The 22,404-nt window shown below is 40.8% G+C and overlaps 2 protein-coding genes across 4 annotated transcripts in view; both read left to right on the forward strand.

Annotated features, from left to right (window-relative positions):
• HCRTR2 (hypocretin receptor 2) overlaps positions 1-1,412 on the forward strand; it is a 36,515-nt gene extending 35,103 nt beyond the window's left edge. The window contains exon 8 of the mRNA XM_057414094.1: positions 309-1,412. Within this exon, the coding sequence (XP_057270077.1) occupies positions 309-499 (191 nt within the window). The 3' untranslated portion in view covers positions 500-1,412. The remainder of the gene's footprint in view (positions 1-308) is intronic.
• Positions 1,413-4,971: 3,559 nt separating this feature from the next.
• The window catches only part of GFRAL (GDNF family receptor alpha like), a 31,087-nt gene continuing 13,654 nt past the window's right edge, over positions 4,972-22,404 (forward strand). Inside the window, exons 1-5 of one of the 3 annotated variants that reach the window (XM_057414028.1) lie at positions 4,972-5,061; positions 8,083-8,217; positions 18,900-19,058; positions 20,569-21,030; positions 21,694-21,750. In XM_057414028.1, coding sequence (XP_057270011.1) covers positions 5,040-5,061; positions 8,083-8,217; positions 18,900-19,058; positions 20,569-21,030; positions 21,694-21,750 — 835 coding nt within the window. In that variant the 5' untranslated portion in view covers positions 4,972-5,039. The remainder of the gene's footprint in view (positions 5,062-8,082; positions 8,218-18,899; positions 19,059-20,568; positions 21,031-21,693; positions 21,751-22,404) is intronic. The other 2 variants (XM_057414029.1, XM_057414030.1) reach the window with 2 other exon arrangements.

Consider the following 22,404-nt stretch of genomic DNA (forward strand, 5'->3'; position numbering starts at 1 on the left):
AGTGCTCTGCTGGTCACAGTGGCATCTGGATAAGGAATCACAGGGCAATTTACTAATTAATGTATATTAAATAAGTAGTAGAACAAATTAAAAAAATTAAAAGTAAGAAGATAAAGGTTTATGCATCAGGAATCCCCTTAGACTTCACTTAAAATTTCCATTTGCAGTTTGGAGCATATTCTGGCAGACCATTTTGTTAATCAGTCATCACCTGCATAGTAGTCAGAGAGTAGCAATCACAGGATGAGCCAGTCAGCTACCTGATGCAAACAGGAAAATCATGTTAAAATCTCTGGTATTTCTTACAGGAATCCCAGCTACAATCAGCCCAATGAAATCAGTGGAACTACAGCTCCACATACCAGGGATGAACATGACTTCAAATTTAGATGAAACTGTGAAGGTTTCTGCAGAAGACACTGGCAACACAGAGAATGAGTGGGACAAATTTGTCCCTAGCATAACTAAACTTACCTCGATGGAGTTACAGCAAGGATGACTTTGCCTCAGTAAACATAAGACTGCCAGAGACTGACACATGGTTTTAGCTGTATTACAGACTACTGCTGGACAAAGGGATTCCTTCAAAACAACTGCCTCTCTTATTTCTTCTCAGTCTTACAGAAACCTACTTACCTCAGTATGAGCTAAAGAACATGGCTTTACAAGCCTTTTTAGAGTTTGGATTGTGTCATACTTTGTAAATACTGTAGATATTTATTTTTATATATTTTAGATGCTGTGGAATGTTCTAAAATGTATTATATAAAGAACTCTAAGTATTTGAAAGAAGTCTCAAACATTTGTTTATATCCTATTTCTATAAATGAGTGACTTATTTACAAGAATGCTTACTTATGCACTAGTGATATTCTGGAATTATTTTGCACTTCTTTTTCTGCTAATCCACTTGTTAATTCTGCATTCATTATGGAAGTTTCACTTCAGATTGATTTGGGGAGATGAAAGTTACTTTTTCTAAGCACAGACATGCTTCTAAGATATGAACTCAAAGTGCTGCAGGTCACACATGTTTTCATAAGATTATACTTAATAGCCACTATTTTTTTTCTTCAGAATTCAGTGCCTAAAAAATAATTACTTAAATAAAACTTATGTGATACTCAAAGGTGCTATAAACTCAAAATTCCTACTCAGGCCAATGGGAATAACAAGTGTCAGCACCCCTGAAAGACAGGTCATTTTAACATTGGTAGCTCATTTTAAGTCCGTAATGTCTGCAAGTGTTGCTCCAGAGATGTCTGAGGATCTTTAAAATATAAAACACTGGCTATCTTGCTTAATTTCATGATTTCTCTCTCAGATGCCATTTAATACTAATGATACAAACAATTAAGAGATTTCTATGCTTAGAAAATGTTGACTTTTCAACTATTCAAATAAAATGTTTCTTGCTGTAGATCGAGTACTCACCCATGTTCTGTTTGTGGAATAAGCACAGTGACCTGGCACTCGCTACCATGCATCGTAATTTTTCTTCTTCAAGAATGAAGATGGTCAATCACTGGAGACTTAGTCTACTAGGAGATCATGGCCTATTGGTTAGGAAGAGACTAATGCGTAAAAACCTGAGCTACAATCTCCTTCTGGCACTATTCTTGCATTTCAGCTCAAATTTTTCAAAAGGAAGGCTGAGCTGGAAGGGAAGACATGTTTTTCACTAAAAAGCATTTGACGTAGAAAGAAGACAGTCTCATGCATTCAAAGGTTTCTGAAAACCCAGTTGTTCATAAAGAAGGTATTATTTGATTAACCTATGTAAATATTTTTTCTAGGTTTTGCTTTGACCTAATGTCATGTGTTGTACTATTATGACATCTATAGTTCTATGAAGTGCTTAATCACTTAACGCTTTAGTCTTCTCAAAGAGCTGTTTTACTTGACATTGTTCCAATTACTCCTAGTTTACACTGGTGTAAAGCGAGAGAAAAAAAAAAATCCATTTGTTTGTATATTAAAGTTTTCTATTAAAAGAGAAAAAAGAGAATATTCTTTCTATTAGAAAGAATAAAGAGAAATACATAAACAGAAAGAATGTTTAAGCAACAAATAAAATCATAGGAATTCCTATATTCCTATGTGTAAGCTTAATTTTTTTACTGTAGCTATTATGTCATTATTTCAAGGAATTGTTTTACTATGTCTCTTCTAAGAAAACAGAAGGATTTGATTTCATAGTGATTGCAGTTCCTTTACCACTAGAAGGCTATTTTTGCTTTTCAGCCACAGAAAATGTAATATTCTTAAACTGTGTGAAACAGGATATAATTTTTCTATATAATTTGAAATGGTTGGATAAAGAGCTGCTGAATTAAAACATTAAAGAAATGGGAGACTAGAATTTGAAAAGTCCTCTATTTTTTCTTCTTATATAAGTAAGAAAAAGTCAAAAAGTTAATCTAATTGCCAAATAACTATCAATAATTTTTCAATTGTGCCATAAAATATTGCCTCAACCCATTGCTGAAAAATGTCATTTATGTCAAAATTCTGGAAACCTATACTTTCTTATCAGAAAATGTATTTTTAGCTTTTCCTTGAAGAGAGAGCAACATTGTAGAAAGTAAATGGTTAGATAAATCTTTGCCAGTAAAGAAGGGGGGAGTATGTGTACTTTTCAAACATAAAATGTTATGGATGGCTGTGTAAAAACAGCAACATTGAGCCTTGTCAGGTGTATTGCCCAGATCCCTGTGAGTTGATAAAGGCTGGAAGGGTACATTTTTTTTTTAACTTGGGCCAGGTAACAAAGAACTAGAATAGCAATATTAATCACACTCATGGGAAAAGTATAAGTAGCATCTTTCTAAAGGAGGGGGTTGAATACCCCATCCCAACACAAACTGTGTTCTTTTTGCTGCTGCCTTAATGCCACTGGGATAAATTGTGTTAGTTCACACCACCACTAAAGGTCATTGGCAGGTTTTGGCTCCTGCAGGTCTCCTGTGACATATTAGAAATGGAGGTTCTGGCCATATTTTTCTCTTTTGTAAGAGAAAATTTCTCTTTTGTTCTCTTTGTTATTTTCACTTAGATCTCCAAACGTAAAATATTCCAACGTTCCTAGAAAGTTTTTTTAGCCATAACTAACTTAATAGTACTACTTGTGTGGAGAATGTGAGTAAAATATGAAACATTAATTGACATATTATTCTGGGCTTTACTCTTTAGTAAATAGCTCATCTTTCCAACAAAACTGATACTATCAGAGCTTATCTAAGATTTGAAATTCTAAGGATAGGTAGAAAGTCTGTTTCTGCTTGGTTGTAGCATTATTAGACAATCACAAAATGTTTTTTTATATCTGTTCCAACAGATGCAAATTGTTGTGCCACCATCATCCTGGTGTTTTGTCTCTCAACATATATCACAGACTTGGAGGTCTGATATCCTGACCTCTTTCTCCTTTCCTGTTGTCACTGTAGTAACAGTGACAAGATAAGCTTGTACCCTGCAGTCACAATGACTGCAAGAAAATTTCTCCCCTCTCCACCTCAAAAAAGGCATTTCCCCCCCCCCCTTTTCTTTTCATCTCCATAGAGGGCACTATCTCATTCTCACATATTAGCAAAATTGGTGCATGTCATTAACCTGGAGAGTGCTTTATAGGAAGGAGAGGACACTACACGTTAGCTTAACTCATCCCTCACTCTAAGATTCATTGCAACCTACTGCTGCATGTTACAGTAGATTTAGGCCAAGGCAAATTTAGTCTTCAAACCTAAAATTCATCTCACAGTTAAAATTATATACATCTCAGAAGCTAATCCTTTTAATAAGTTTTTTCTCTGCCTATTGGATATATTGGATTAGTCGTTTTTTGTTTTTTGTTTTTTTCTTGAACATACTTTTGGGAAAAAAAGACATGTATTTGCAATGCTGGCATTAAGAGTTTAATTAATTAATAGAATAAATTAACTAAGTTAAACTCTGAATTAAAAATAAAAATATTTAAAAAATATATATTCAAGACTGAGTTTTGCTGAGTCAACCAAAATTGAGCAAAATATGGATGTGGCTCAAGTTTTACTTTGCCAAGAGGAACAGGATTTCACCCACTACATCTCTATTTCTGCTATACACTGTAAATTTTATGTGATCTTTATGTTTTAAGTATTCAAGGACCAATCCAATTAAAAATGTTGTGCATGGGATAAGCAATTTGTGAAAATAAAACTCAGGAGCATCATGGATTAGGCAATAGGGATCTGTTATTTCCTTGTCCTTCTGGTGCAAAGCAGAGAGTGTTCAGCAAAGCCAGCAGGTATATAATAGTATGCTTTATAGTTGATTTAGTTTTTATTCAGTACCCAAGTCAGGTGCTGACTTTTGTGTGGCAAACTGGTTTTGGTGTATTTTACTGAAACTCCTGAAGTTAGACCCATAGTCCAGTATGGGTCTAGACTGTAGACTAGTTATTTGTTCCTCTGGTCTGCTGTCCATCATGCTCCATAGTTCCTTTCTCTCCTTAACAGATCACGATCCTACTTCACATCTGAAATGAAAACAAATTCCCTTCTCAAATGCATTAAGAAATATTTGCGGAAGATCTACAGACATAGCAAAAGGCATTTTATGGAGAGATTACAGGCAGCAGCCAAAGACTTGCTTTGTTAGTTTCTCCAGAAACCAGTGGGAACTGAATGCAAAGGGAGAACCAGACACCTTAAGAAATGCCAAAGAGCCACGTCTCACCCACACGCGGTCCAGCTTAGCGGTTGAGGCAACAGGGAAAATACAAGCAAAGGGTGCAGGGATGGCAGCGAGGGAAGCTCTGGGCAGTGGGAGGTGGCTTCATCCACGGTTCCTGACAGAAAGAGGTGTGCAGAGACAGATGCGGCATCGACCCCCGGAGGCTGGCAGCCAGTGGCCCGGCTCCTATCGCGGCGGGTCCCCGTGGGGACGCTGCCGGGCCGGCGGGCGGGGCGCTGTCCCCGCTGCGGGTGCTGAAGGGGTGGTGCCGCACCGGCACCTGCCGCCAGCCGCCCCGCGCGGAGCTGCAGCCGCCGCGGCTAGCCATGGCCGCGCTCCTCTGCCTTGGTAAGTGCCGCGGGATGCGGGGGTAGAGACACTTGCGGCCCCGGCCTCGCCAGGAGACTTAGTTCGCCCGCCGCTCTACTTACAGCTCCATCCATTCCCCTTTCCCCTCGGGAGCCTCAAGGCGGAGTTGAGCAGGTGCCTGTCGGGGGTTCACACCGGTGTGCGACGTCCGGGCCCGCGGCTGGGTGCAGATCTTCAGTCCGGCTCTGGGCAGCGTGCCTGAAGCGGAAGGGACAGCAGGGGAGGAGGGCAGGCAGTGAGAAGTTGAACTGGCGAGGAGACCCACAAATGGGATGCCTGATTTAAATAGCAGCCACTTGTTTGACAAGTGGAAAGCGTTTAGTGCTGGCGCGGCTTCACAGAGGGCTCCTGGCATGTCACTTTGGGTCTGAATGGAGAAAAGGGGAAAACAACAAAGCTGGTGCAGAAGGGTTTGATGGAAGAGAAAATAACCAGACAAGTATATTCCGATTTCTTATCTTACACTTTCCCCCTCTACATATGGTATACGTGCTGCTTCTCTTTTTAACACTCCGCTACTCTAAACTCATATTCCTCTGTTAAAAACATTTCTTAGGCGTTGTTAGAATAAATCTGTCCTTTTTCGCTTTTCAACTGTATTCAAACTGTATTCAACTACAGTTTGCCTTTCTCTTTTGAAGCTAGCTATCTTGCTGCTCTCGCCATTGGATAGAAACCACAGCTTGGTTCCCATTATTTATTATTATCTGCCAGATAATGATTCTGCACTCATGAGAGAGAAATTGTAATTCCTCCATTTTTCAGTTCTCAATCTGCAAAATTAAACTGCTAAAATGTCCCCTTTTCGCCTTTTTTCACTTCAGACATTTTTCAGGATGGGGAAAGTTACACCTACCCAGTGAATCAATGGGCACCTCTACAGAAATACAGACACCTGTAGAAATCTAAATTTATGTGTTTTCATGTCAAAACAGATGTCTCTAAAAGTTCTAGTTACAAACTAGTTCTTTGATGCCCACCCATAACATGTCATTAGGTCTAGAGAAGCCAGCTTCAGTCACAGATTCTGCCACTTGGCCCTTTATTTTGCAAAAGCATCTGCTCCTTTTTGTGGGCACAGTTTCCAGGTGGGTTTGAAATAAACAGAGCCTGAAATAATCCTTACAAAGGAGCAGCAGGTGCTCACTGTCTGCTCAGCCAATCCTACTTTGACTATTCATTTTCAGCCACTGTTTCCCAAAAGCTGCCTTGGAAGGAGGGAGACACCACAGAGTCTTTGTGCTGTGGATCCTAACAGGATCTTCCATTGTGCTAGTACCTACAAAATAAGCAGATGGGTAACCAGCAAAATACCTTAAAACTTCCTGAATTTTAATTTTGTATTGTCTTTTCACCCACAAGGTATTTAGCAACTTTTTATCATTCAAATAAACAATAATTTCACAAGTAGGAAGAACTTTTGGAGACAGTGACAGGACTGAAATGTTGTCAGAGTGAGCCAAAAATTGTCCCTATGGATAGACCAGCTGCACAGTCCTCAATGTCAAGTGACAGGAGCTGTTTCTATGTATCAGTCTCTCAGGCTGACTGAGAGATGCACCCTAGGACAGTGTTTCAGGCTGGAAATCACTGAAACTACAACCAACCCTGAATAAACCTGAGGACTGGCAGGAGTATGCACAACTGAGGAAGGATTAGCATCAGCTACAGTAAGCGTATATGGCCTCTTCTGTGTCTGATAGGCACACGAGATACTGTGTCAGTTATAAAGTATTAAATGTTGCTTCATCTTTTATCAGTGTGCAGCCAGAAAGTGTTCCCTACAGCAGCACTATTGTATCACAGGTAGTGTATCACATTTCCAGAATGGATGGCGGCACCTCTAAAGAGTAGTGGCTATTTAAAGTTATGAAAAACAATACTTGATATGTAATTTCTTATTTCTCAAATGTATCATTGGAAACATTTAATTTCTCTGGATAGGGTCTGGACAAGTTCTGGGGGAATATTTCATGCTTCTTGCAGCTGATGTTTAAGGAATTAAACAGTGCTGGATATTCCTCAAATTCCATATAAACTTACCTGAACATAAGGAAAAAAAAAAAAAGGAGACTTGGTGACTTGGTCTGTGGATCCTGTGTCCTTCAATACCTAAATAAGCACACCCATCAGGATTTCAGCATCTAGTTTGATGAGGCCTGAAATCAGTGTCTGAAACTTAATTTTATGGAAAATTAAGACACATGGTTACAAATTAGAGATTGTGTTACCATGGCAATATTGATGAAAGGGCTAAACCCCAACTAATCTGTCTTTTCCTAGCAAGGCAATTAAATTTTCTACTGATAAGCCAGAGGTGGTGCTGATTTAAAATTCTTTACCTTGAAATCTCCATGTCAGTCTTCTGTTTTGGAGGTTTTCAATGCAATTAACACAGCCTTTTGGTTCATTGCACCCAGAGAAACAGATAACAGATAAAGAATGTGGGGGTTGTTTTCAAGAAATGGTGCATCTGTGAAGTAAAATCAAAGAGGGTGAAAAGTACTGCACTATGAAATAAAATCTCTGTTATCTGACAGTTGTGTGGCTGTCAAATCTCCTTCATTTCGTCTATTCATAGGAATTCCTGTGTAGTCTCTAGCTTGGCAAAATTGCAGTCCAAATAAAATGCTGTTTCCTTTGTATTTTATGCTATCTTCCTTTCTATAATTTATTATGAATCTCAGAACTTCAGTCATTTCTATATATCTATGGGCTAATGTTCTATATATATGTTGTTGCTATAATACAACTATAATTGCTATAATAAAACCAATACAAAATATGCCACACCACAACTTTGAAAATTTAAAATTTAAATTTAAATTTACAGTTGTGAAACTGAGAAAAGATTCATTCTGTTAAGAAGTGACTTGGTAGAACACTTGAATCTATAGATAAACTACAGTAAATTAGATTGTTATAATAGTGTAAAGGAAAAAGCTCAGTACAATATTAAATATTACTGTATTAAATAGTTATTATTTTCTGGGTTTTCAGTGCTGTTCATGTACTTTACAAGTGTATCTACTGCCCAGACTACTGACTGTCTTCGCCTGAGAGAGCAATGTATAAATGCTGCAAATGGATGTGAGAGTGTCTGGAATGTTGTTGAAGATGCCTGCAATATTTCAGGTAATTCTTTATGGTCTACACAGCTTTATTCTGAATTGCTGAGTGGTTGAGTATTCATAGTTCGTAATAATATTGCTGTGGTGACTGAATGAAGTCAGTGAGATTACAAAGAAAATTACAGCAAGTCAGACATTTTCTGAAGTCCTAGACAGTGGCCAATACTGTACTACTAAAAGTCACGCTGACTCTTCAATAAGGTAATAAATGAAATTTCTAGACTATGAACAAATTCAGAATCTGAACCAACTCAAGAAGCTTGAATTCATCAGAAATATGCTCTTGTGGGGATCCTGTCAAACAAAGCCAGCATGCAGCTGGAAAAAAAAATCCAATCTTGTTTTCCATAATTCTAAGGAGTTGATCTACCCCCTCCCTGGCAGTGTTCAAGGCCAGGTTGGATGGTGCTTTGTGAAAACTGTTCTAGTGGAAGGTATCCCTGCCCATGTCAGTGGGGTTGGAACCAGATGATCTTTAAGGCCCCTTCCAAACCAAGCCATTCTGTGACTCTATGATTTTGCACAATACCCATAACAATATAGAGGTTATTTAGAGTACTTTTCAAACAAATAAAGCATGCCACAAAGGAAGTTATATTGTAGGGATGCACACTGTACTTAATCAATGAATAGTATGTACATGTCAGTGATTCACTTGCAGGGAGTGATCATACGATAAAGTGCAGCTTACAATGTGACTAAGCCTCCTTGAATTGTTAAACAGAATCTCACATGAATGAAACCAGATCAGTCTCTGTCTGCCTCTGTTTATTGCAATCCCAACACTTGGTGCATCATTTCAAAGTAAGGTATGTTTTAGGTGGAGGAAATTTGATTGGAAAGTCATCCTAATGTCTGTTGGCATTCAGATGAAAATGTTCCTTCCTTCATTCCTATTATCTTCTTCCTATTATCTTCTTCCTCCTTACTATTATCTTCTTGAACAAGTCTTGATTATCAGTCACCATCTCTCTCTTTAAATCCTCCTAATACCTTCCTGTTAAATGTTAAGTATTTACTTGCCAGGTGCTGTGAATATGGAATGGGGAAAGAGAGTGGCAGTGCAGTGTGGTAGTGTCATTAGACCATGATAGTAATGATAACTTTTTTGACTGATAAATGTCAAAGGCCTTGATCTACCAAGGCTACATTAGTACTAGCAAATAAAATGGGCCAAGGACTATTTTCTGACACTGAATTCATCATGGGGTGGCATGTGTCCATGCAAATAAACTGTCTTACGCCTGTGCTGGCTGCATAGAACTGACTTCTGGGAGTGGCTCCAGCTCCACACTATCTCCACAGTCTAGCTGGGTTGCTCCAGACTGGGTACCATGCAAAAATGCAGCAGTACAGACACAGTCACTCGCCATTAGCCTAGCCCATGTCTTGGTCCTCTTAATTAGATGCATTACTTCCATTTCTAGCAACTTAGTTCCATGGGGCAGGTTCCCTGTTGCTGGGAATTAGAGGTATCTATATCTCCATGGAAACCTCCCTTTCCCTTATATTGACATTATTTGAACAAAACCAGTCATAATCTGCTGCCATAATCTGAACAAAACAAGCCACAATCTGAACAAAACCTGATGCCATAATCTTTTCTGAGGCTCAGCTTCAGCAGAGTTGATAAAGTGAATGTCTGTCTGTCTTGATGTCAGGATCAGTCTCATGTTTGGTCTGTGTAGGAAGCCAGGCAGCAGAAGATACTGCTTGACTTCATGATCAATAACCTACTGCTAGAGCATTCACCTGCAGCATGAGCTACCTGCATGCCTCTGTCCAATGTGTTGCAGAGATTTGAATCCAAGTGCTCAAGTCACAGGGCAGTATTTAAAAGAATTAGAGTAGGATTCCTTCTTAGTGTTTCCTGTTCCAGAAATGTATCTGCTTTGCACAGAATAGCTGAATACTTCGAAGAACAGAATAAATGAAAAATACATGATAACCTAATGGTTATGACAGTCCCCAAAGGAACTGGGAGGTGTGTTGCTTACCGGGAGCACGGATCAGGGATGTGGCAGAGAGGCTGCCTGCTCTAGTAAGTCCCACGGACTATTACCCACTCCTGGTGGTACATGTGTGTCCTGGGTTCAGCAGTAGCAGTCATGTTTTTTCCTTTGTGTTAACTGGTGCAGTGCTGTGTTTTGACTTCTAGTTTGAGAACAGTGTTGGTGAAGCCGATGTTGTCGGTTGTTGCTAAGTGATGTTTACCCTGACCAAGGACTCTGTGAGGCTCATGCTCTGCCAGGGAGGAGGGGAAGCTGTGAGGAAGCAGAGACGGGGCGCCTGGCCCGGGCTAGCCGGGGAGGTATTCCATACCACAGCACGTCATGCCCAGGGTGGGGGGTAACTGGGAGTTACCCGGAAGGACAGGAGCTTCCGGGTGGAACTCGTTTTCTTGGCCGGTGGTATCGTATTCTCTTCCCTTGTTATTTTCCCTTATCATTGTTTTAGCTGATAGTAGCGGTGGTGATTTGTTGCTGGACTGTTCTTGTCTCAACCCGTAGGAGTTGCACTCTCTTGATCCTCCTCCCCGTTCCTCCGGGAGCGGGGAAGGGGAGAGCCCCGGTGCAGGGGGGAGACGGACACGGACCTTGATTGTTGTCAGCTCGGCACCACTCACTGGGAGTGAGTGAACAAGTTACCTGACTGGGTTTAAACCACGACAATGTGGATGCTAGGGATATAGACAGTAGTAGCCTGGGGAGCATAAAGAAGGACTACAGAGCCCTGGGAGAGGCGGTTAGGGGCTCTGGAGCTCAGATAGTCTCTTCGTCAATTCTCCAGGATACAGGGGAAGACCTTAAAAAAGCTAGGAGGATTGGCCAGGTTAATAACTGGTTAAAAGGGTGATGTCATAGTCAGGGGTTTGGGTGTCTTGAACACAGGACCCAAGTTTGTAGGCCAGGTCTAGTGGGGGCTGGTGGAGCTGGTCTGTTAAAGAAGGGGAAGAGCAGTTTTGGTAGGAGGCTTGTCAGAATGGTCAAGGAGGCTTTAAACTAGATGTGTTGGGGGAGGGGGGCATCATTCCATCCCAACACGCCCAGTCAGTTGCCAGCACCTATAATAAATGCTTGGAGCAATGTAGATATCTTCCAGCTGCTCCAGCCAATGAGCCGGCTTCATTTGGAGCTTGGCTCAGATGCCTCTATACAAACACCCGTAAGCATGGGGAACAAACAAGAGGAATTAGAGATGTGTGTACATCTGAGGGGGTATGATATAATAGGCATCGCAGAAACATGGTGGGATGGCTCCTGTGACTGGAGTGTTGGAATGGAAGGTTACAGGCTCTTTAGAAAAGACAGGCCTGGCAGGCGGGGAGGGGGAGTTGCCTTTTATGTTAGGGATAGGCTGGAGAGTATGGAACTCTGTCTGGGGACAGGTGAGAAGTTAAACAGAGAGTTTGTGGGTCAGGGTTAAAAGGAAAACAGCTATGGGAGACGTTACTGTGGGGATCTGTTACAGACCGCCTGATCAAGGAGAACCTGCAGATGAAGCACTCCGTAGACAGATTGGAAAAGCCTCACGCTCACAGGCCCTTGTTCTCATGGGTGACTTCAACCACCCTGACATCTGTTGGAAGGACGGTACGGCCCGGCACAAGCAATCCAAGAGGTTCCTCGATTGTGTAGAAGACAACTTCCTTCTGCAAGGAGAAGGAGCCGACAAGGAGAGGTGCCATGCTTGACCTCGTGCTCACCAACAGGGAAGGGCTCGTTGGAAATGTGATGCTCCAGGGCAGCCTTGGATGCAGCTATCACGAGATGCTCAAATTTGAGATGCTCAGGACAGTGAGAAGAGCGTGCAGCAAGCTCGCTGCCCTGGACTTCAAAAGAGCAGACTTTGGCCTCTTCAGGAACCTACTTCGGAAGGTTCCATGGGATACAGCCCTAGAGGGCAGGGGGGCCCAAGGCTGTTGGTTTATATTCAAGGATCACCTGCTACAAGCTCAGGAGTGTTGCATCCCAACTAGAAGGAAGTGCAGCAGGAGGGCCAGGAGACCTCCTTGGATGGATAAGGAGCTGCTGAGGAAAATTCAAATGAAAAAAGAGGCTTATAATAAGTGGAAGCAAGAACAGGTGGCATGGGAAGAGTACAGGGATGTTGTCCGGGAAGCTAGGGACCAGGTTAGGAAAGCTAAGGCCCAGTTAGAATTAAACTTAGCTAGAGGTATTAAAGATAACAGGAAGGGATTCTACAGGTACATAGCAAATAAAAAACAGACTAGGGAGAATGTAGGCCCCCTCAGGAAGCTCTTGGAAGAGCTGGCAACACAGGATTTGGAGAAGGCTGAGGTTCTGAATGACTTCTTTGCCTTGGTCTTCACTAGCAAAGGCTCTGACCAAACCACCCAAGTCTTGGAAGGCAGATGCAGGGACTGTGAGAATGAAGACCTTGGGCCCACTGTAGGAGAGGATCTGGTTCGAGACCATCTTAAAAATCTGAACGTGCACAAGTCCATGGGTCCTGATGAAATCCATCCACGGGTCCTGAAGGAGCTGGCGAATGAAGTTGCTAAGCCACTGGCCATCATATTTGAGAAATCATGGCAGTCAGGTGAAGTTCTGGATGACTGGAAAAAGGGAAATATAACCCCCATTTTCAAGAAGGGGAAAATGGATGACCCAGGGAATTACAGGCCAGTCAGTCTGACCTCTGTGCCTGGCAAAATCTTGGAGCAGATTCTCCTGGAAGGCGTGCTAAGGCACATGAAAAACAACAAGGTGCTTGGTGACAGCCAGCATGGCTTCACTAAGGGGAAATCTTGCCTGACCAATTTGGTGGCCTTCTGTGATGGGGCTACAGAATTGATGGACAGGGGTAGAGCAGTTGATGTCATCTACCTGAACTTCTGTAAAGCGTTCGACACTGTCCCACACGACATCCTTGTCTCTAAATTGGAGAGACGTCAATTTGATGGATGGACTACTCGGTGGATAAAGAACTGGCTGGATGGCTGCACACGAAGAGTTGTGGTCAATGGCTCAGTGTCCGGCTGGAGACCAGTAATGAGTGGTGTTCCTCAGGGATCGGTGTTGGGACCGGTCTTGTTTAACGTCTTTGTTGCTGACATGGACAGTGGGATTGAGTGCGCCCTCAGCAAGTTTGCCAATGACACCAAGCTGTGTGGTTCAGTTGATACGCTGGATGGAAGGAATGCCATCCAGAGGGACCTTGACACACTTGTGAGGTGGGCTGATGCCAACCTCATGAAGTTTAACCATGCCAAGTGCAAGATCCTACACGTGGGTCGGAGCAATCCCAGGCACAGCTACAGGTTGGGCAGAGAAGAGATTCAGAGCAGCCCTGTGGAGAAGGATTTGGGGGTGTTGGTTGATGAGAAAATGAACATGAGCCGGCTTCAGTGTGCGCTTGCAGCCCAGAAAGCCAACTGAATCCTGGGCTGCATCAAAAGGAGCGTGACCAGCAGGTCGAAGGAGGTGATCCTGCCCCTCTACTCTGCTCTCGGGAGACCTCACCTGGAGTATTGTGTGCAGTTCTGGTGTCCTCAACATAAAAAGGACATGGAACTGTAGGAACAAGTCCAGAGAAGGGCCACGAGGATGATCAGGGGACTGGAGCGCCTCCCGTATGAAGACAGGCTGAGAAAGTTGGAGCTGTTCAGCCTGGAGAAGAGAAGGCTGCGTGGAGACCTCATAGCAGCCTTCCAGTATCTGAAGGGGGCCTATAGGGATGCTGGGGAGGGACTCTTCATTAGGGACTGTAGTGATAGCACAAGGGGTAATGGGTTAAAACTTAAACAGAGGAAGTTTAGGTTGGATATAAGGAGGAAATTCCTTCCTGTTAGGTTGGTGAGGCAGTGGAATAGGTTGCCCAGGGAGGTTGTGAATGCTCCATCCCTGGCAGTGTTCAAGACCAGGTTGGACGAGGCCTTGGGTGATATGATTTAGCGGAAGGTGTCCCTGCCCACAGCAGGGGCGTTGGAACTAGATGATCTTAAGGCCCTTTCCAACCCTAATTATTCTATGATTCTATAATTCTAACTGGGTTTCAGTCATGTTCTGTTGAGTTATTAAATATTTTATGTGAAGTGGAACACTTTCAAAAGATATGGCTGCTATTTGAAAAAAAAGTATTGGAATATGCAGTAGTTTCAGGCTCAAGATAGTGACCTAAAGATGAGCTCTCTAGAACCAATCCTCTTCTCCGAATCATAAGAAGCCTAGTTTGCTTCTCTTGCATCATTCGCAGAGGCATTAGCACAAACCCTACTTGACATAAACAGCAGAATTGGTACTGTAGCCTGTTCTTCATCATTCCCTGCAAACAGATAAAGTGGACCAGCATGATGACTTTTGTGGTCTCCGCTTTGAATTTATTGCATTGTCCCATAATCTGCTGTTTCCTTCACTTATTTTCCTATGTGGTTATTCACTGATACTAATGGTATTTATTACAGGCTCAGAGAAACCTTCTGAAAATAAGTTCTTCTTGTAATTGCTTGTTTGGTTTTGCATTTGAATATTTCCTTAGCATAATGGCCTTTGGCAAGGACTTTCCAGCATTGCAGGTCACTTAGGTACTGTGTAGGGTCTAGAACAAATTATTCTAAATGTGCCTATTAGGTGCTATGACTCCAGAGGATGAATAACATTCTTCTGTCTGTCAAGAGTACTCTACATATGCAAGTCTAAAGGCTTCATGGATGAGCTGTAGTAATTCAAAAAGCCCTTCAGTGCTGAGCATGTAAGCAACAGGCAATGGAACAAGTATTCCTTTTGCTTGATTTTTACAAAAAAAACTAACTAAAAATTATAATTACACTCTTACTTTGTGGTATGAGTTCAATAATTCGGTCCCACAGGCTGTAACCTCCAAGTTAAATGTGTGTGTTCCAAAGACCTTCGTCTTTTCTTCTTCAGAGCCCATCTGGGAACACTACACTGACTGCCTGAGTCACTCCTTTCTCTGTCAAACTGTCCGTCACCGCTTCTGTGCTACTACAGCAGCATTTTCAGTGTCTCAGTTCATAACCCTCTGAGCCCAATCCTTTTTCCATTTCCTGTTCTGTGCCAAGGTACAGTGAAAAACCAAAACCACTAAACCCACAAAAAAAAAACCAAACAAAAACCAAAACCAAATCCAAACCAAACAACAGAAAAAAAAAAAAAAAGAAGCTTCCAGGTCAGGATGGAAAAGACTGAAATATTTAACTATGATGGAATCAAAGGTTTTCAGTTTGAAAATGTCAAAAATGTTTCAGCAGTGCAGAATGAAGTTCTTAAGGTTTGGGGTTTTCTGTTTTTTTGTTGGTTTTTTTTTTTCATCTGTTATTTCAATGGAGGAAAATAAAATAGAAATTTCTGAGCTCTGATTTAACCATTAGTATACATTTTCTTAATTTTTCAGAACTGGAAATATCTGGGTTAAAAAAGAGAAGAACTCAGATCACTTAAATATTAAAGAATCACAATTTGAATTAGATTTAGAAGAGTTCTTTTTTTCTTCGAGTAACAGAAACACTGAGGTTGGAAGTGATCTCTGGAGATCTAGTCCAAACTTCCTGCTTAGGCAGGGTCAGCTGCAGTTTGTTTTCCAGGACTGTGGATTTTGGGTGTATCCAGTGATGGAGGCATCAAAACCCATCTGGGCACTCTTCCGCTGTTAGACCACTGTCATATTAAAAAAGGTTTTTTTAATCTTCAAATGGAACTTGTATTTCAGTTTGTACTCTTTGTTTTGTCACTGGATGCCACCTAGGGGTCTTCCCTGCCTTATTCGCTCCCCTCCCATCAGGTATTTATATGTATGGATATGTGTACTTGTAACCCCCTGAGCCTTTTTTCCTCCAGGCTGAGCATTCACAGCTCTCTCAGCCTCCCCTTGTAGGGCAGGTGTTCCACTCCATTAATCACATCTGTGGCACTTTGCAGGAGCCACTCCAGTATGCCCATATCCCTCTTGTCCTCAGGAGCCCAGCACTGAACACAGTACTCGGGAAGTCATCTCACCAGTGCTGGAGGAGAAGGCCCAGTACTTTACAGTCTTCAGATGCAATTCCCACTGAGATGACTGAAAAACTCACTGTGCAAGAACAGAGATTATCTCCCTGGAAATGTCAGGTTCTACTTTGTCATGCTTTTGTCTGTGTCCCCACATACATAAGCTATGTACATATAAATAAATTGAATTATGAATAATGTCTGCCAAGCATTAGGTCAGAGAGCATTTTCTATAAATTCCTTGGAAGCATAGATATAAGCTAAAATATATTACCTAGAAATAATCAATGATAAAACAACAATAATTGAAAACCACCAATAAAATATTTTCTGCTGTTCACTGCAGCTGAATCAATACAGTGTACAAACGGATTAATACTGATAATAGGTTATTTCTACTGATAATAGGGCAAGCCATAAATCTGATGTGTTACCTGATTCTATCTATGCCCTTTTTATCTTTGTAGCCTCACAATATACCTTTCACCCCCTGGTTGTAGGTTGCTGTGATTCAGTGCAGTGTGTTCACTGCACTGTTCACAGAGTGTGGCCACTGGTCACAGCCCCTGTGTACCTGACTCCTAACCACAACATGCTGGTGTCATGAAGACAGATGAGCAAAGTGAGTCTGGGATGCTGCATACCAGGATTTCTGTTTCTTATTCTCCTACCTCTAGTCACCTCCACCCTTGATGTGTCCTCAGGACCTTGAAGAAGACAGTCTTTTAAACAAGCTCCTCCTGATCCTCATTGCTCTTTTTCTACCCCTGGAATTTGTCCTGCTGAAATTGTCTTCCAAAACTCTTTTACTGTCCTTTACTCACCTGATGAAATACAGAGTAGAATATGCACACACCCACCTCCACGGGTCTCTGTAGTTCCCATGTCACCACATTTTTTCCGCCCTATTTTTATACTAGGGGAGTGTCCTATGTCTATGATTGTCAGAAGATCTCCTGAGCTCCTTGGCTACTGGCAAAAGCAAGAAATGTGAGGGCTAAGGGTCAGGGTCTACTACTAAAAATGCAGAAGGCAAGTTGGAGAGATACAGGCAAGTCCATGGGCTTCCTCCTTTGGTGATACAAGAGGTGAAGCAGCAGCAGAGGCTGGGAACTCTAGCTCTTGATGGATTGCAACATCACCCTTCAGAAATACACATTCTAATACACCACCAAAAACAACAGCACCTGGAAAAAGACCAATGCAGACACTGTTTGAAAAAGGATTGAGGGGTGGCAGGGTGGGATATACAGTCTGAAATAGCTGATATTCATTCCTTCAGGCACAGGCAAAATGCACTCTTTCCTCTTGCAGGCCTTCACCTAGACTGCCTTCTATTGCTATTTGTGTCAACAGCACATAAATGACGTTAAATCTCTAATCAGATTAAAGCTTGTCCATGGCAGCGGTGACACATGGTGCTAGTTTTGCAGTTTTACTAGAGCACACCATCTCTGCTGCTCCATGCTAGTCACTGGGGAAGCAGCATGGCAGGAAGCCAGACATCACCGTTGACAGGGCAGAGACAATAGCATATGTGCTCAGTAGATTAAAACTGAACCTCATGCTGCCCCGTGAAAGCCTGGATCTTGTGAGCCACATACACCTTCTCTTACATATTGTGAAATACTTAACACCTATGGGGCGAAGAGAGGAAATGTGATGTTTTGAGGACCTGTATACCTGTATACCTGTTTTGACAAGGTAGACCATGGTTTTCACAAAATAAAACTTTCTTAAATGGCATAAAACTGTTTCTTATGCAACTTCCTTGAGTAACCTGTAACTTTCTTAAGCAATAACAAGTAATGAAATACTTTTAAAATCTTTTAATTCATAAAGCATAAGGTTGATTTATTTACGTTTGTACCACAAACTAGTACATGACCTTTACTTTTACTACCCATACAAGGAAAATATGACCTGACAGCCTGTGTGAGTGTCTTTGTCACTGAGTCTAAGTGCACATGCAAGCAATAAGCTTGAAACTGGACTGTCAGACTAGGGCTTCTGCATATTTTTTTTTAGTGTTAACTTATTTTTATTATTTAAAAATAAAAAAAACCAACAAAATATACTTGGACTGCTTAAAATTTCTTGTCATTGCCAAACTTAGGGAGTGAACTAGGGTAGCAGTCCAAGGACATATCCAAACAGCAAGGCATTTGTAGGCTCCTGTTATTCTCATGTGCGTGAAGGATCTGAACTAGAGCAGACATCTCTCAGCATGGGGTTAGCATCACCATTATCACAGGCCTGTTCCTGGCTTCCTATGTCCTCTCTCTTACTTTGTTACCTGGCAGTACCTTAGCCTGTACTGTGAATTCATGTCCCTGCACCAGGCACATAATTTCTACATAGGACCAAGCTGAGTTTCTCAGTGCCTCAGATCAGGCTGATTCCTGTGCACCTTTTCAGTTTGGTCTCTGTTCCTCATGTACCTAAATTAAAAGACACAAGCTTAAGATTTTATGTCATTTGGAAATGAGAACAGGCATTTTGGCAATGGGTGAGATCAAACAAAAGAAGGAAACTTTATTATATCAGCATTAATATTATTTAAAATCTGCTTTCAGAAAGGTTTCCGTACAAAAATAAATTCAAACCATCATCTCTTGGCAATGCATTATTTTTTGTACTTCAAATGAATTGGTTTATGTAACCATATCCCTTAAGCATTCATAAACATTAACAACATTATAATTTTAATGGTGAGTTCTAGGTAATAGATGCAAGGCAGAAGATGCTATTGGATGTAATAGAATCATCCAGGTCCTGGCTGACAAATACCCAGAATTTAAAAACTGTGTCTGCACTTCAGATGATTTCTGTAGCATCACAACTTTGCTTGGGAAACAGTGCAGCATTGATAAAGGTAACTAAACCTTTAATTATGGCTTTAATCCAGAAATGTTTTCGTTATGAATGGCAAAAAGAAATCTATCATTTTGTAATCCTCATTTTAACTGGATTTAAGTTTGTTTGCATATTTCTCCCATCTAGAGAATTAGTTTTGTCTTTTCTATAATATGCATACTCCAGCATGCATAAGAAAGCAACGCCATATCTTTTTTAAACCAAGCAAAACCAATAAAATGCATGTAAGAAATTCAAACAGTTTCTAAAACTCTTGCTCAATCCAGTGGAAAGCAACAGTGAAAATACAATGTGTTGAAGGCTATTTGTTGCCACAAGGAGGCTGAGCACTACTGGATCTATAGGTTTCTGTCCTGGGTTCAGCAGTAGCAGTCATTTTTCTCCTTCTTAGTAGCTGGTGCGGTGCTGTGTTTTTGACTTTCAGCCTGGGAACAGTGCGGATAACACCAATGTTTTTAGTTGCTGCTCAGTAATGTTTACTCTGACCAAGGACTTTCTGAGTCTCAAGCTCTGCCAGGGAGGAGGAGAAGCCAGGAGGAAGTAGAGACAGGACACCTGACCCAAACTGACCAAAGAGGTATTCCATACCACAGCACGTCATGCCCAGAATATAAACTGGGAGCAGTTACCCAGAAGGGCAAGATCACTGCTTGGGTTGGGCTGGGTATTGGTTGGCAGGTGATGAGCAGTTGTATTCTCTTTCCCTGTTATTTCCCTTATCATTCTTATCATTGGTGGTAGCAGTAGTGATTTGTGTTATACTTTAGTTACTGGACTGTTCTACTGGACATTCTACACATGATACAATGATTTCAAGGATTTTCTATTCCACCCAAAGTACAATGATGACAAGGACTCCTAAGTTGCTGACACGAATCATTCCTATATATCTCACAATGTCATTGGAACAGTTCTTTTTGCTTCTAGCAAAATGAAGTAATTTTTTATTTTTAATGGTTGAGATTACATTTCTCACCAGTATAGCAGAAAGTTTTGATGGAGTTATTCTCGTATCAGTTTTACCTACATAAGATAACTTATGGCATTGGTAGACACTTTTAGGACTTAATTCTCCCTGTCTAAATTAAATTACTATTTTAGGTAATGAATGGACGATCTGCTGGAATTGCCATTCTCTCTTTACAAATTATGCACCGAATTAAGATGATTATCTATTGTATGTCCAACCTGTAGGTGGTTAAAATTATGTGAGATAAATCCTGTTATGCAGTAATTTTAGTGAGGGTTTCTCATATTACTGTTAGCAGATGAATTGTTAGACTGTGTTATACAGCTAACAAGACACAATAAGCATGAGGAAGGTTCATTAATCTGCAAGACTCTGAAATTATTATGTATTTACATACAGCTCAGAATGAAACTAAGGCTATTTCATTCATTTTGTTGCATTAAGAGAATTATCCTTTTCCTGAGTTTGTTTTGAGCTGATCAGTGATGATGATCAATCTTCTATTTGATTATATCTCTGTTTGTACCCATTTGTGTAGAATATTTGGAAACCTCCTCAAGATCAGATACTGAACTGAATTTTAGGCAACACAGAAACCCCAAAGACCAAGGACACCCGGAAGAATTAGAGAACGACTGTAGCACTGCAAAACTACTCTGTCAAGAGGACTCTTACTGCTTTTTAGTGTATAAGAGCTTCCAGAGAGCATGCCAGGCAGACACAGCAAAATGCATGCTCCCGATGGTCAACCAGGCATGTTTGTCAGTGTGGAAAGAGCTGAGGAAAACAGTGCTGGGAGAGTGCAAGTGCTCAGAGCCACTTCAGATGAGATGTGTTAAAATATGGAAGGAAATATTTAACAACCGTTGTTTACAATACTCTCAAGAGAGCCAAGCTTTAGCAGCTAGTGAAAATGATGATGATGATCACGATGATGATGGTGATGACAACTATGATGATGATGATGTTGACAATGGGAAAAATCAGGACACTGACACAGGTTAGTGGTATTCCAGCAGTCTGAATACTTTCATACATAACAGTGGTGTGCACAAGTCTGTGAAAAAGGTTTTCTTAATAATTTGCAGTTTAACACTGAAAACAGGATAGCTTTCAGAGGCTTACTTAGATGTGAATAATGTAATAGCTAAATGATAGCCTGAGCACAAATACTATTATCCTTCATTGTGCTAATTTGATACAACCTGATCCAAATCAATCCTTCTTAGCATTACACTATAAATAGAAACAATAAGACCAATAACAATTTTCTAACAGCAATTGCCTTGACTTTAGATCAAGACAAGCAATTAGCTGAGCTTACAAACTGGATGCACTGATGAACACATTAAGGCCTTTGGCCTTAAGTCACAAGAAATCTGACTTTATACTGCACTGAGCAGCTCTAAAAATGCTTCTTGAGCTCAAAGGATCTATGATTATGCAGAGAATGTTATCAGCAGCCATTGATAAACTGTGGTTTCACTCCAAAACTTATGAATATATAATTTAATAGGTCCTATTTTGTCAAGTTAGTTTGTTTTATTCTTCTTTAGTTTTACTACTGGCACTATGCCAGCAACACAGGCAACACTTTAAAGTTTAAAACTAAGCTAAGACATGATTTATCACTTATGCTTGCATCCATATGTTTTTGTTTTAGACAATATTAGTACAGAAACAAAATTACAATGGAGTTTATCTGCACTCTCTAAACAAGGTAAGGCAGAATTTAGTTATGAATCCTAATAACTCATTTTAGCTCTGTTTTCAGATAGTATACACAGTATCTTGAGATTAAAATGAATACTTCTCATTCAGATTAGTAAAGAGTCAATCCGGTGTATTTTCAATTAAGCTACTGGGTAGAAAAGAATCCCCAAAAGTCAGGTAACAATTCTGATCCTGTTAAATTCACAGAAACAAATCTTATCCCATAAACATTTTAGGGTCAGAACTATCTAGATCTTTTTGTAAGGTTTATAGCATAGTGTACAAATACCTAAAATAGTTCTAAAAACCACAGAAAAGCTATTTATATTCTCTGCTCCATTACTTATTACGTAGCCTAGCGTAAGACTGCATGCTGGAGATTTCAGCAGTTTCAGGTATCTACTAGACACTAGCTTCTATGAACTATTACATACCATGAAGACACTCCCATCTTGCCAGTTTTCACTTTCTTCTCCCTTATTTATCTGACAGGGGCAGAAACTTGCAGAAGAGTTGCTTAAGAGGGCCAAGAGGTGGAAAAAGAAGTGTGAAGTTCACACAATGGTTTTAAAGGAAGCAATGTTAGAAGGGCTGGATCAGAGATTTTGGGAGTCAAAACTGTTTTTAATGGGAATGTTGCATGCGGGATGACTACTAATCA

The sequence above is a fragment of the Pezoporus wallicus genome, unplaced genomic scaffold (assembly GCF_028554395.1).
Source record: "Pezoporus wallicus isolate ANWC-B61680 ecotype Strahan unplaced genomic scaffold, APGP_CSIRO_Pwel_v1 contig_6428, whole genome shotgun sequence".
NCBI lineage: Eukaryota > Metazoa > Chordata > Aves > Psittaciformes > Psittacidae > Pezoporus > Pezoporus wallicus.